The 15,235-nt window shown below is 40.1% G+C and overlaps 1 protein-coding gene across 1 annotated transcript; it reads left to right on the top strand.

Moving 5' to 3' along the window:
* Window positions 1-1,566: 1,566 nt before the first annotated feature.
* Window positions 1,567-15,077, top strand: igsf8 (immunoglobulin superfamily, member 8). The gene is made up of 8 exons (XM_038695614.1): window positions 1,567-1,717; window positions 1,904-2,066; window positions 5,955-6,335; window positions 7,201-7,659; window positions 9,437-9,615; window positions 10,338-10,590; window positions 11,097-11,555; window positions 12,439-15,077. The coding sequence occupies exons 2-8, from the start codon at window positions 2,012-2,014 to the stop codon at window positions 12,564-12,566; spliced, it is 1,914 nt and encodes a 637-aa protein (XP_038551542.1). The 5' UTR covers window positions 1,567-1,717; window positions 1,904-2,011; the 3' UTR covers window positions 12,567-15,077.
* Window positions 15,078-15,235: the final 158 nt, after the last annotated feature.

Raw genomic sequence — 15,235 nt, 5'->3', positions numbered from 1 at the left:
AAGTTTCCTTTGACTGTGTTTCAGCCAAAGTAATGTTATATATATCCTGCTGGTTTTGATGGCTAGGTGAGCATCTCTTGAAGCAAGGTGAATGCTGCCATTTGTCAAATGAAAATGTCAAAGCAAGCTCAATTTTGCATTAAACTTTATATTATATAGTTATTGAATGGATACACTGGAAATTTTTTGTCAACAGAGTTTGAGAGCAGTGAGTTACTTTTCACATTACAATGTATCTCCAAATCTTTTGATTTTGAATTAGAATTTTCTGATAAACTGAAGGATGACGTATTCCTTGATACTTTAATCCTGAAACACAATATAATAATAGCATTATAGCAAAACACAGGCAACTGTTTTGATAATAGTGTAAGTAATTTTTAATGCGAAATTATTTCATGGTTCAAGTCTCACAAATGTGAAGATTTGCTGCTTGTCCTTTTAATTTTCTAGATTTCTTTTTAATAATTTTGAGGTTTGGACTGTTAGTTGGAGAAAACAAAGCATTGTGAAGGGGTCGCTTTGGGCTCTGGGTAATTGTGACGACCTTTCTCACTATTTTCAGAATTTCTTTTACAAACTGAACCATCAATCCAGAAAATAATCAGCAGACTAATCCATAACGAAAATAATCAAAAGTTATAGTCCTGTACAAAGTATTCTACAGCAACAGTAACATCATGCTTTAACATTCATGCATGAATAGCCTACTAAAACTCTAATGTTATAATATAGTAATATCAGTCAACAGCCACAGGTTCCATGTTTCTGTATACTGAGTATTAAGTTAATGATCTGAGTACTTCTTCCACCTCTGTCAATAACACACAAATTATAAATCATTAACTCACCTTACATGGCTCCACTGTACACAATATAGGCCAGTGGTTCTCAAAGTGGGGTCCTTGAGGGGGTTCCAGGGGGTCCCCAGCAAAAAGGGGTATTGTTTAGTTTCACTATAATTCCATCCATAAGTAACACAATTACTATTTTGGTCATTGGTTTCATGCACTTTCTGTAATAAAACATCTACCAATCTAAACCAATCAAACATACCAATCCATCTTCCACCCCTCCAGGACCTTGTGACACAAACAGTTCCAGACACTTCCCTCATACCCCCACCCCTTTATGGTACATACTGTAAATATTTTGCATATCACTGCACAAACATATTCTTACATAGTCTTTATAATTATTTTATATTGTGTATTTCTTGTCATTTTTTTTACTTTATATTTATATAAGTCACCAAACAAAATTCCTTGTTAACCTGCTTGGCACTAAAGCTGATCATGATTCTATCAGATGGGCACACTGGGACAAAATCTTATCAAACGGGGGTCCGTGGTCTAATAGCCTATGTGTCAGGGGTCCTTGACATGAAAAGGTTTGAGAGCCACTGCTGTAGGCTATTCAGCTCGGACTGTGTGTTTTTCTCTGGTGCCCCCTTGCGGTTTGATGTTTATATGTAACCTCTTTACAACACCCTATTATCATTGGTTCAAAGCGTCGTCTTGGGGCCCTTTTTGCATGCATGCTCCTCCCTTGTTTTTGTTACACACACACACACACACACACACACACCAACACCAAAGTGATGCCAACCACTCCATGACTGGGCGGTATGTCTGTCGAGGCGGTATAATCTAAAACCAACCCGGGATTTTATGGAGCAGTGGATGTGTTGACTGAGATGCGACGGTGCATGAAAAAGGTGATTAAATTCACAGCTTTGCAAAATTTTTCGTCTTCTAATATGTGCAGTTAGCTGAATGGCTAATGGCGCTAAATCTCCTCTCTCTCTCTCTCTGTAAATCGGTGTGCACTGCTACATCGTTGCACGTTATCATTTATTCTCCCCTCACACATAATCCGGTCATGTCTGTCGTTTCGTCCCCAGACACTTCGTCTCCACGGTGGGCTGAACTATGATCGGCGATAAACGAGCAGAGGAACACGGAGAGAGAAATCTGAGTCACTATAATCCATCTGGACGTCGGGGGAGAAGATGAGGACCGTGATGGCTTCGATGAAAACAGCATTATTCGTATTTCTACACGGGGGTGAGTGCAGCCGCGTCTGCCTTGTACCTGTCTGCTCTGCACACAATGACTAAAACCGCCTCGCCATCTGTCTCATGGAGATGCATTTGCATGATTGTTTCTCCATGCCCATCAGTCAGACTATTAATGTGGCAACACTCAGCTTTATCTTCATTATTTGGGCTGCCAGTCTTTGGCCTGTAACGCTACTTGTATCCACGTGGGTCATCTACTGGGACACAGCATTTCACACATTCTTGTGGTCTGTAAATCATTTTATTGTCTACAATATAAATGCAGAAGTGACTGATGGCATAGCCCACTATGAAACCTATATGCAGAAGTGATCGATGGGACAGCCTGCTATCAAACATAAACCACACACAGGCTATTTGATGAATGTTGAGGCAGTGGTGTTAGAGAAACATGTCCTTTTGGCCATTAAAAGGAGTTCCTGGTGGCATCTAGGAAGTCCAAAGCAAAACATCAGTATGTCACTGTAATGGTATTTACACAGTCCCTAGTTGTTTTATTGTACAGCACTATAGAAACACTAGTTTCACCTATTATTTAATTTTACTATTTATAATGCCTTAAGTTGATTTCATGTCTTCACCACTTGTTTAATCTCCCAGTGTGGTTGTCTTATGTCCTCTTGGTTTTGTTTTACATTACCTCACCAAAGCAAATTCCTGTCAGCTATGATTGAAGTGGCAATACAGTATACAATCCTACATATATATGTTGAAGAGTGACAGTAGACAGTAGTAGTAGTTTTTGCGGAGGGAAATATGGTGAGATAACCAAATAATTCCACGGTGCTTAAGATTTTAAATAAGACTTTATTTTAGTGTAACACTTATAGGAGGCTCAACCCAGACAAGCAGATATAGATGTAGGCCATAAAGCTAAAATAAAAAAAATTATATTTCAAAAACATAGTTTTCACCTAACATTTTAAACAGAGAGAGAACATATCAGACTGAGCAACACAGTTTTACCTCCCTGCTCACACTAATAATAATTCTATGAATCATATCTAATAACCACATAGACGGGGTTCCATGGGGTCAGGGGGAATCAGTCTGTGGCCCAACATGCAGGTCTTTGTTGGTTCTTTGGGTCTCCATCCATGTTGCAGAGTATATAATCCAGACAGTATTGAGCATTGTCACAAGCCGTGGTGTCCCCCAGCCCTCTCAGTCCGAGCCCAATGTTAATTAGGACTTGATCCGCTTAAGCCTCCCACTAGTCTCCTATGTTATTATCTATGTGCGTGTTGTTATCCAGCCGTGGCTCAGCCTGTGAGAAAGCTCCAGTTGTTTTTATGTCTGACACACACACACACACACACACACACACACACACACACACACACACACACACACACAGGTGGGGAGTGCCAAAACGCACCCTTCTAGTATTTCTAGTTGTTCAGGTCTTTAACAGTTTTAGGTGAAAGAGTGTGTTGTTTAAAGGTTGATCCTTCTGTTCAGTCTCAGTTTGTGGGTGTATGTTTGTTGACTGGGATGTCGGCTTCATCGCAACTCATTTGCATTTTGAGATAGTTTATTTCTCAGCTTTTGGCACCACTTGTAAGTTTTAATCACTTGGAAGGCCGCTGACATTGAAGATGTGTACCCTATTTATAGCCAGGGTATGTATCTCGCAAGGCACAAAATTCCCACACCCTCCCTTCATTCCGCCCTCCAAAGCCACGCCCCAAAACACCTTTTCATACACAGTGAGTGCACAGGCAGAGAACAGACAGGCAGTTAGGGCGTGCTTATTACGACAGCCACAGTTACTGGCATTTTTAAATTGTGTGTCAGAGCATTTGATTTAGTGATTGCTGTCAGAATGTAAAGAGAATTTAAACAAATATAACTAGAAATGCTTCTGAAATAAATTTAATTCCCCAGCTTTAACAGTCCACAATTAATACAGTTTCTTCGTTAATGTCCCTATAAAATAATAATAGTATTTCTGCTTTCTGCTTTTAAATTGGGGTGGGGGGTATTGATACTTAGTTTCAGAAAATAGTTGAGGTATCTCAATCAGTATTTGGAGAAAAAAAAGATCAATGAATCCCTAGTTTTTAATTTACACAACTTCCATAGTTGCACTGGACTTCCATTAAAATGTTTGTTAATGTTGTTTACCTTCTTATTAGCATTTGGCGTGTATTATCAGTTTGATAAAATCACCAGAAAATTGGTCTTGATACAAACAATCTGTGAAATAAAAGTAATTTGTGAATAAAAGAAAAATCCACTTTTCTGTTTACAAGTCTGCAGAGTCGGAAAGGATGACGACATATCAAATTAAGCTTCTATAGAAAGATGAAATTATTTACTTCATAATGTGTGATGCATATGTGGTAAAAATGGTAAAATGGAAAATGGTAAAATCCCCTGTTAAAATGTTATCAATTATATTTGTTAATGTTTGACTGATGCTGTATCAGCATGTGAATATTTTGGGCAATTACCCTTATCATGATGGAATAGCAACAGCCTGAGAAGTTTCAGTGACTGTGTGGATGATTAGAGAATTTCAGTATTTAAATATCCCAAAATGTCTGTGAGTGTCTGAACCTGTGACTATTTCAGAGAAGTTCTAGGGGAAGTGGCTTATGTGGCCAGACAGTGAGACTTAGTGAAGTACAATGATGCTTGAACCTGGAAGCTGGCTGCTCTCCCTCCTGAGGCACTCGCACTGAATATTTTTGCTCACAACCCGAACACTGAAAATCTGCCATGTTGCCAGGCTTCTGTTGTACAGTAAGATGACAGGGATAGAGTACACCCCTTTTGGCCCGAATAAAATCTTTTTACTCAGGTTCAGTGCAATTTTCAGTTTGGCAATTTCAGGTGCAGTAATGACCTTTTGGTTTGCTGCTTTGGGCACCGAAAATGTAAAAATTTCTATAATTCAATGGCAGCATCTTATTTTATAATATAATAACACAGCTACTCACAATAATTCACATTGTGAAGAGTTTCATGGAGAACTTCTAAGTGTGCAGATGCAAAAAACATTTCAGAAGGTCTGGAGAAAACTGTACCCAGAAAACTGATTCTGGGAAAGATACTTACTGAGTACTTGAGTTACTGTTGAGTTGGTCAAATATTTTTTTAGAGCTGAAATAATTTCTTGATCAGTGATGGACAGAAAATGAGTTAGCAAGTATTTTGATAATTGATTTAACAATGCCAAAGACAACTTAATTTTAGCTGCCGAGTTGTGCAGATGTGCTGCCTATCTTTGTCTTATTTGACAGTAAACTGAATATATTTCGGTTTTGGACTGTTGGTCAGACAAAATTACCAAATAGAAGATGTCGCCTTGGCTTTAGGATATTAAAAAGAGCCCCTGTCACTATTTTCTGACATTTAATATACAGATTAAGTGATTTATTTGGAATTTTAATCAATAATGAAACAAATTGTAACTTACAGTAGCAGTATTTTTTTCAAAGCTGGTATCTCTGAATCCCATTCACTGAATTGGAGGTAGAGCCACTTTGAGCAAACCTTACTGAAACTGTAGCACTCTTTGTAAGAGTGCAATATAAACTAGTTTTAAGGGTTTTAGTGTTGCTTTAAATGGAGTAATGAGAGAAGAAGAAACCCACTAACTCATTATATTTCATTTATTAAATGTGCTACTATACCCAGAAGAATCTGGCGCAGCCCAAGCCCTACTGTTTTTTTCTCCTAAGCTATTTAAAGTATTGATTCCGTGTTAGCCATTCATCCGCTCAGGATATTGATTGGTGAGTTTCATGTACCAAATATGCTGCGAGACAAGAGTGTGACCCACAGAAACTGACATTGTTACTGTTTCCAATGTTTCCTGCCCACTTGTCACCATCTTTCTCCTGCTGTCTCCATTTGCCTTTCACAGTGCTCCAGACCACCGTGTGTCGCGACGTAACTCTTCCCCCAGGAATCCTCTACCGCGTTGCAGGGTTCCCCCTCTCCCTGCCCTGTGCCGTATCAGGGTACGAAGGCTCACGTACGCAGGAGTTTGAGTGGTTCCTGTACAGAGATGACTCTGGTGGGAGGCAGATGGGAGTGGTGTCCACCAGGGACAATGGCTTCCCTTATGCCCCGTTTCAGGCCCGGGTGCACAACAGGGAGGTAAGGGTGGAGAGGGACTCAGGGGACAAGGTCCGGCTGGTGATCCAGAGACTCAGGGCCGAAGACCAGGGGAAGTATGAGTGCTACACACCAAGCACGGACAGCACCTACCAGGGTAGCTACAGCGCAACAGTGCCTGTCAAAGGTGAGATGTATACTGTATATATAGCTTTATATATGTAACGTTATATATATATATGTGTGTGTGTGTGTGTAGATAAATATATATATGTGTGTGTGTGTGTGTAGATAAATATGTATGTGTATATGTATATATATAACATTTGTTGGGGCTATTTTCACCTGTGGATTTTACATTTAATGTTGAACATTGGATTCTTTTGTTAATTGAAAAAGGGGGTTTGTAGATGACAATCATAGTTTAATTGGGACATATAGTGGAAACCAAATATATTCATGTTCAAGTCATGGGGGTTACCATATGAGGAGATTTTATCAGCAACTGTGTGCACTACATTAGCTAGATGAACGAGACATGTGTTTAACATTTTGCATAAGCTATTATTCATACTTGATATACTATATCTGAAGTTTGTACTCCTTCTTTATGTTTATCTTTCTTTCTACGAATGTCCATCTGCTCAAGCTATCCAAAATATTTTTGGCAATTTTACACCATCCACATTGTTACCAATTATGCTTCTATATCATCATCTTCTTTGTGTACTGCTGAGTTTATGTCTGTAAGATGCTGGGTGTTAGTTTTGCAGTTGAAGTGTGTTATCTTCATTATAACTAATATATATTATATTATAACTAATCCCCCTTCCTTTGGCAAAGCTAGTTCCCAAAGCCAAGGGTGGCAAATGGCTTGCCGTCACTCTCAGCAACCCTATTTCGTGATGTGCTTTAGTGGTCTAAACATAGAAACATCTAAACAGCACACAGGCAATAGAAATTAAATTTGGCATGTATTTTCTTCCCGTCTGGCTCCTGTAGCCTCTTGATGTAATGTAATTGTCTGTCTGTATCTCTTTGTACACCCGCAGTGATCCCTGACACACTCCAGATCAGCTATTCCCGCTCACTCACTGGCCAGCCCGTGCCAGAGGGTGCTGAATTAACTCTAACATGCTCAGCCGGCATCCAGTCGGAGCAGCTCACCCATCTGTCCATCACGTTTGGGAAGCGTAGTGGTGGAGAGGGTTTGGAGAGTGGAGCAGGAGGGGACCGCACCGTTAGAGAGATTATCTCCATCGACAAGATGCTGGGGGTCGTCCCCGGACTTTCATACAAGAAGCGTTACGACGACGGAGAGATCACGCTGGAGAAAAGGAACGGGGAGGCTGGACTTGATGTATACGTGATGAAGATGAGAGGTGTGCAGCCAGATGACACCGGCTCGTATTTCTGTGAGGCCTCGCAGTGGATTCTGGATCCTGATCGATCATGGCAGAAGATCGCACAAAGGACGCTGGACATTGGCAACTTGACTGTGCAGCAGCTAGGTCGGTGTAACCAGGAAACTGTGCTGTTGGTGGCCAAGGTCACACTACAACAAGCACACTGCACAACAGCTGATTATTTTGTTCTGCGATCATTGTTCAAACAACATACATTTTAAAGATGATGTGGTTAGTCATAAAATTGTAGAGCAGGCAGTTTGTGAAGTAGTCCGCGACCCTGAGGAACTTATCATAAAATAAAGTTGGCTGCTCTAGTTGCAGAATAAACCAGAGACAACAAAAACAGAAAGTCCGAAGTTTGGTTCTACTTGTCAGCTCAAGACTCTTTTATTCTCACTGGCGTCAGTCGGCCTGGACTTCTAGTGCTGTTGAGTACATTGGACTGTTTCCAGATTTCCTGACTGGATGTTTGTGTTACATAGAGCCTAACTGAATGTATGATTTGCTGACTGAGCAGTGACTGGATAGAGTAGGCTGATTAAATCTGTAACTGGATACACATCTGTAGTCAGCTTGTTTCCTTGTTTGTTGGCTGTTTGGTCAGAAGAAGTGTTTGGATTTCCGATGAGCTGCCTGGATGGCAGGGTGGTACTGGCTTCGTTTTTTCCTACCTTGCTGAGTGGATGGATGGACATCTAACTATTAGGGCTGCAACAAATGATTAGTATCTTATCTAATCTTATTTTCTTGATTAATCGATGAATCCTGTCTGTGAAATGGTTTACAATTCCTAGCACAGTATCTTAGAAACCGAGTTGACTTTATCAAATGTCTTGTTTTACTATACTATACTATTTACTACAGTGTCGTAGTTTTTCCCACATTTTAGAAACTGAAGCTATCCATTTTCTGCATTTTTGCTTGAAGAATGAATTAAGCAATTAAGTTTTTAATTTTTTTAAATTTTTGTAATTGCAGCTCTACTTACTCTCTTTTTAGGATGTTGGCTGTCAGACCGCCCGACTGACAAGCTTGATGCTCATCTCTCTTGTTGATTATTTAGCTGGATTTGGTCAATAGCTGTCAGGCTGGGCAGCTGGATAACTTGCTGCTTGGATCAGTTTAACTTCTAAAGAGCTTGTGTAGATCTTTTTTTTATTATAAATATGTTTATTAATTAATGTTGCTGATACTACTAGTCTCTCTTAGCACTAAGTAACTAAATAGTGGAACAAAAAGTTATTTAGGTCAAATTTAAGCTGAACTTGAAGCATTGAATCTCATCAACGCATGCATTGTTTTCTCCAACACTCGCTGACAAACACTTTTTAGTTCAGTATTTTCTTGCTCCTCTTGTCTGACTAAAACAATTGTCTGTCATGTCTCCCTTTGTTTGCATAAATAATATGTCTATTGAGCACATCTGTGTTTAGAGAAGTGTTGTGGTTAAATGAGGCTTCGCTCACACAACGGGCCTGAATCTTCTAATTATACCAGGGTATTAGTACTGACTATATAAAACCTTTTCAGTTCATTAAACAAAGCTGCACATACTTATTTGTGCTATGTTCTTCTACTGTTATGTTTTATTTGTATCTCTGAATATACATCAACATATGTCTATTTTATAGAGCAATAATAGAAAATTCTAGTACAAATTAAAGTGGGTTATGCATTTTATCCTGACCATTAAATATGTAATGTACTAGAGAGGCCTCCCCCAACTTTCCTATAGAAATGATACTTACAGTAAATATCGCTTCCTGTGAAGACTTTTACTGACACAGTCCATGTGCTTGTTTGAGGCCCTCCACCAAGGAGGATTTCCAGTGCTTTCACTTTTACTAAGCTGTCTCCCTCTACCTCTTCTATTCCTCAGTGGAGTCTATGAGTGTAACATCCTCGCCCAGAGGGGAGGTGACCTTGCAGGTCGGTTCCCCTCTCATCCTGACCTGTGAGGTGTTGGGGCTGCCATCTGAAGTAAGCTCGGGCCTGCTGGTTAAGTGGATGAAGAGGGGATCTGTAAGAAGCGATGTAGCTGGGACCGGAGGAGTTGAGGTACTGATTCTCACTCTGCTGACTTATTTGGAATAAAATAGTTTGTTGTAGGTAGGTTATAGCTCGATATGCGATTGTATATAAAAGGGCAAGGTGTTGGTGTGTTTGTTTTGCTCCTGCAAAGTATAACTTAAGTATAAGTACATGTTAATATTTACGTTTGTAAGTGAATGTGTCAGTTTTTTTGCAAACAACAAAGAGTGAACTGATGAAACATTTCATGTCAAAATTATGATGTCAAGAGACATTAGAGTTTGCAGTAAAGTCCAGCAGTGCAGTATGAGAAACAGCTTGCAGGTAACTGAAATGTGCCTGCTTTTATAGAATAAAAGATTCATTAAATAATAATAGATTAATTGTCAATTGATTTAATTGCATGTGTGGATAGGTATTAGCCATCACAGTCACCGCTGAGTCTAATTTATATTCTGTCAAAGTTACATCATTGTCGCATGGTTATTCAGCTGAAATTACAGATAGATTTGAAATATTTTCAGGTGTGGTGCATTGAAGTGCTGCAGGCAAAGTTCTGATAAATGACACTTAAGGGTTGGTTTTCAAACAGCATCCTTTTTCATTCAAGAAATGAAAAAAAAATACATTATGGTTTTATGATGTTAGGCAATAATATAAAGTATTCACAGTTTTTAGTAAATTGCCTGAATAAATCACATTTCAAATTACAATCTGACACTTAGTGACACATTGTATTTTCCGTTAAGGTGGAGGTGGCCAGAATGAGCCCAGATGGTGTTGTGAGCTGGGGGGACGACCTCAGCCGAGCTAGTGGGGGATCTATGGAGAAAGTGGCAGAGGGGAGGTACTCTTTGAAACTATTCTCAGCCCGCCCCTTAGACTCAGGGGTGTATCGGTGTATGGTGAGTGTGTACGCTGGAAGAAGAAACCCTGGACCGTCTACTCCTGCAACACTCACCCAGAGGTCTGAGGGAGTCACCATAAACCTCAAGACCAAAGGTGAGAGGTGCTACTCAGTGCAGACTCTTTTTTTCAGACAGGCTTCATCTATATCAGAGATTCCCAGGTAGTTTTGCAGTTGCCAGGAGTTAAAAAAAATAAAAACAATATGTGTGTGTGTGTGTGTGTGTGTATATATATATATATATATGTATGTGCGTGTGTGTGTATATATATAATGTCCAAAAGAATAGGACTTGTCCAAATTTCAGTTTCAGCTTTACTAATCTGTTTCTAGTCATAAATCGTTCTGTGTATTTTAAATTTCTGAGCAATTGTAATTGAAAACAGATCACCATGTATAAATAATAAGTTAGTATAGTATTCCAGTGTTCATGGGTAGACTGCCCAAAGTGGTTCTAATTATATATATCATAAACGCATGTTCACTAAACTGGGGTTAACACATATTACCTTATTAAGACAAAGATGAAAATCTTAAGCTGACAGTTACATATGTTCTATTTACCCTCTATAGTCTTTACATGTACCACTTCCTTTCACAGATGTGCTAGTTTCCGCTGTAGCTCGGATTCCTCGAGGCCCCCTGTTAAAAAGAGGCAGCACCATCACCCTGATCTGCAACGCCACCGTGACAACCACAGGTCCCGCCCAGGCACAGGTGCAGTGGCTGCGGTGGCCAATCCCTGAACCAGTTACTAAGAAGAGACAGAGTCCAGCATCTGATATCACTCTACCAGAGCCCACTGTTGAGGAAAAACCCAGACTGGTAGCTGCCCTCATGTACGACGGTGTTGCAAAGATCTATGCCAACGGCAGTGATGTTAGCGTCGACCGCTTGTCAGCTGTCAGCTACAGACTGAGGGTCCACACAGCAACAATGGATGACCAGGGCATGTATACGTGTCATGCCGAGGCGTGGGGGCGGGACCCACATGGGGGCTGGTACAACACAGGGGCCAAAGCGGAGTCAAATGCAGTGACTGTGTACCTGTATGCTAGAGGTAAGAGTCTCGTAGGTTGTTTTTTTTGTTGTAGTAATCATAGTGTTAGTGGATATATGTAATTTATTACAGTTTATTAACTGTTTTTGCAGTTCACAGTTAAACACATTCACATCTGGAAGCTGCAATATAATCTGTTGGCTACTAAGCACCAATTGGAGGTGCTGCCTGTTCACCTTCCTCATCCAGATTTATCCTAGTGGTCTGGGGATCAAAAACGTGACAGGCTGGAGGGAAGCTTTGTAAATGTCAGGTGTAAATTTCAAGCATTTCCTCTTGATCTAAAGAAATGTCTGCACATGTTAGAGATAAGTAGATTGATTCTACTCTATATCCTTTGTTTATCTATTGGCATCCATTTACAGTCTATATATCCACAATGTATTTGTAAAATATTTGTCAAAGCACTACAGTGATATGTCCAGCACCGTGCACATGGTTATCTTTACATTATCATGTGTTGGCACTGATCGAAAAGTTAGCTGTTGACCTTCTTTCTGTTCTACATGGCTCTGGATCCTAGATTGAGACTAAATGGACTCCGTTTCCGGCACTAGATGACTGAATCACCAGATCAAACTGTGCTTTTAGCTAATCCAGCAGGACAGGCAATTAACTTGCTTTTCATCAGTATGTGTGCTGCCTGAATGTCAAAAGTACTATATGAATATAGTTTTGAACCAAACAAATCAGTTTTTCCCAAAGGACACCCTTCTGTATTTTAATGTACTGTATAAATATTGGCATTTACCCATTTGAAAATGCAAAACAGAATTAAAATAAAACATAGATAGATTTAATTTTCAGCCCATCCTGATGTGTTATCCTTTTACAGATGGCAGTCTACATCACAACTTCCTCCTTTTATTTTTTCTCTCCCCAGCTGCTGACCTCCTGCTCATCCCTTTGGTTGTCGGAGTCTCCTCTGCCTTGTTTGTAGGCATCGTGATCATCGCAACAGTAACCTGTTGCTTTATGAAGCAACTGGCAAGGCAGCGTGCTCAAAAATAGGCGTCCCCTGTCACTGCCTGTCTGAATTTTCGCAACGAGGCGCAAAGAGGTGACGCACAGAATATAATGGATGAAATGGCCAACAAATAAATAAAGGGAAACATGGCACCCTGTTAGATGATTTTCTGTGTTTTGACCTACCTATTTAACAGTTAATGCCAAAAGATTATATTTTATAATCTCTTGTATTTTTATATTCAAACCTCTGAAAACAACAATTTTAGTGATTGCTGCGACAAGTAACCAGTAGGTAGATTTTTGAAGCCACCATCCAATGACCCCTCTCCACTCCTCAAGTTTTTAGTTTCCTTGGAAGTCAAAACCCACATTTTTAATGATCCCTTTGTCCCAGCCAATCACTCTGTTTCGACTGGAAAAGGGTCAAAATACACACACGCAAGATTTTTGTGACAAGGTCAAAAGTAAAGAAAGTACTGTGGTTTGTTTTGTGTCTGTCTAAAGGTCAAGAAAACTGACTACTCAGAAGTCATTGTTTGATTGTTACAGTGTGAAGGTACCCTAGAAGGATCTCAGCCTATCAGATGTTTTGTATGATGCAAGATGTAGATCTTCCTACATTGAGTAATGTTACTATTTTCACACAAAGAAAGAATATCCTGTGTTTTCAGATCCAGTTGTTTTGTTTTTATTACAACAATGTCTAAATGTCTTTGCATGGTTTAAGCCTCTAGCACTGCCACTGACAGTCACATGAATGCTGATGGGAGCAGTTAAGCCCCCAGAAACCGCCTGCAGCCCCCCCCCCCCCACATGTAAAAAGTGTCTGTTCTGTTACTTAATAAGGAAGGCGCTGGCTGGGGACATTCTGATGCCAAGACCAATTGAGTACCAATTCTAAACACAAGCATTCATTGTCTGTGACGCTTCAATGCTGTAGTGAGTTTTCTATATGGACTTGAATAGATTTGACAGAAAGAAATGGAAGACAAATCCATTATGCACTGAGCTAAAATATGTGAATACTGTATGGAGTTTAGCTGTTTTATTTTTCTTAATGTAAGTAAGACTATGCTGTAGCGCCATGTTAATATTTGGCAAAGTGTGGTTAACATTCTGCAGCAGTTTGTTCTGCTCTTTTTGAAGCACTCTGGGGGAAAAATGGGACTGGGACCAAAGCTCCTTGGTACCCTTCTTTTACTTGATCTTCTTCCAGCTGAAAAGCCACTTCTTTGCTGTACTTGAGCGAGTACTTTTTTCCCCCTTCCTGGCAATTAATTGTTCCTTTGCTCTTGTCAAGTGACTGAGATAGACAAATAGTACTGTGAAAAAGGCTCCGGTTTGTTACACTGAATACCAGAAAAGTGTTGCATCACGTTGTTTAGGATACTTCTCCCCGAGGTGAAAATTTCTTAAGCAGTGCAGTCATATGACCTTTAGTGAAGTCTCACTATTGTCCTCATCATAGTTATCATGTGGTTCAGGCCACACATTTCTGCTGCCACGAGCTATTATGACCATAGCCCCCTCTGCTCGCCCACAGAAATCTGTTGGACAGATTTACTGTGTTGCCGCACTAATGAGTGAAATCCATCCTCCTCTTCCTGTTGAAAGTAACACTTGTGAAAATGTTGGTCATGCGACTGTGCCTGCTTGTTGTGATTGTTTAAAGTTAGATACGTGTTTGTGGAAAGGAGGAGGAAAGTAACATTTGTTGTGATCCAACCCGTGGCTCTCGCATGAGATTATTTCAGGTCATTTTTCCTGCTTTTCCACATTTGTTTGAGCTGAGCTATACTTTACTGTTTCAGTGTGAGTTTACTGTCTATCTATCTGTCTCTACCTCCTGGTTGTTTTTCAATGTAAGAGTCCCTCTAAATCTGCCTGTCCTTCCTAACCTGTGCTCTCTAAACCCCCCGATTATAAATGTTGTTCACGAACATTAGGGAATAAAATCACAGCTCTGCTTGCTTCCTGAGCCACTTTGTTCCAGATCAACTACTCAAAGCTGATTTGTTCCTCCACATGTCCACCCACCACATGATCACCCCCACACACACACACACAAATGCACGTGCATAGCATAGCATAGCATAGCAGCAGCAGCACAATGCTGGCTGGCTGGCATTTCAGATGGAAGTAAGCGAGTATCTGCGTGTTCATCTCTAATCCCTGTTTATGGATGCAGTGTGTGTCCCACTGCCCTTCCCCCATCTCTCAGTGTGTTACAGTCGGTGTGGCCCGTATATGATTCATTTCAAACTCTGTTCCCAGAGAATTACAGCCAGCCGTAAAAAGTTTAGCACATTACTTGCAAAGTTTGAAGGCTGCTGTTTAAGTTGTGCTTTTGCTTGAAGATGTATTAAACCCTTTTCATGAAGATGTTATGTTCTGTTTGAATTGTTTACTCATGCTTTAATACCACTGTTCCTGAATGCATCTTGCTGCCATTCAAATATATAAAGGCGGGTTATTGCTCAGTTTGTTTATTATGGTGCTTTGGCAATCCTGCCAGTTGATAAACCAATAAACCACTCTGGATTTATAATGTCACTTTGGTTTTAGTTATTCTTTTACAGTCTACTGCTATGATCAAGAGTCCGTATTTAAGCAGAGAATCTGGAAATGTTCATATCAGCAGCCACTGGAGCCAGCTGAGGTATTGCAGGACACTCTGCGTGGAGAGAAATAATACAGTCTGTCTGAGAAAT

This window comes from Micropterus salmoides, unplaced genomic scaffold, assembly GCF_014851395.1.
Source record: "Micropterus salmoides isolate LMB-PRFRI ecotype aquatic unplaced genomic scaffold, ASM1485139v1 Ms_hic_scaffold_4, whole genome shotgun sequence".
Taxonomy (NCBI): Eukaryota; Metazoa; Chordata; class Actinopteri; order Centrarchiformes; family Centrarchidae; genus Micropterus; species Micropterus salmoides.
This window is presented reverse-complemented; position numbering and strand designations above follow the sequence as displayed.

Coding starts and splice junctions, on each gene's coding strand:
- igsf8 (XM_038695614.1), top strand. CDS start 2,012: ATGAGGACCGTGATGGCTTCGATGAAAACAGCATTATTCGTATTTCTA. Junction 6,336..7,200: donor CGCAACAGTGCCTGTCAAAG/GTGAGATGTATA, acceptor GTACACCCGCAG/TGATCCCTGACACACTCCAG. Junction 7,660..9,436: donor CTTGACTGTGCAGCAGCTAG/GTCGGTGTAACC, acceptor TCTATTCCTCAG/TGGAGTCTATGAGTGTAACA.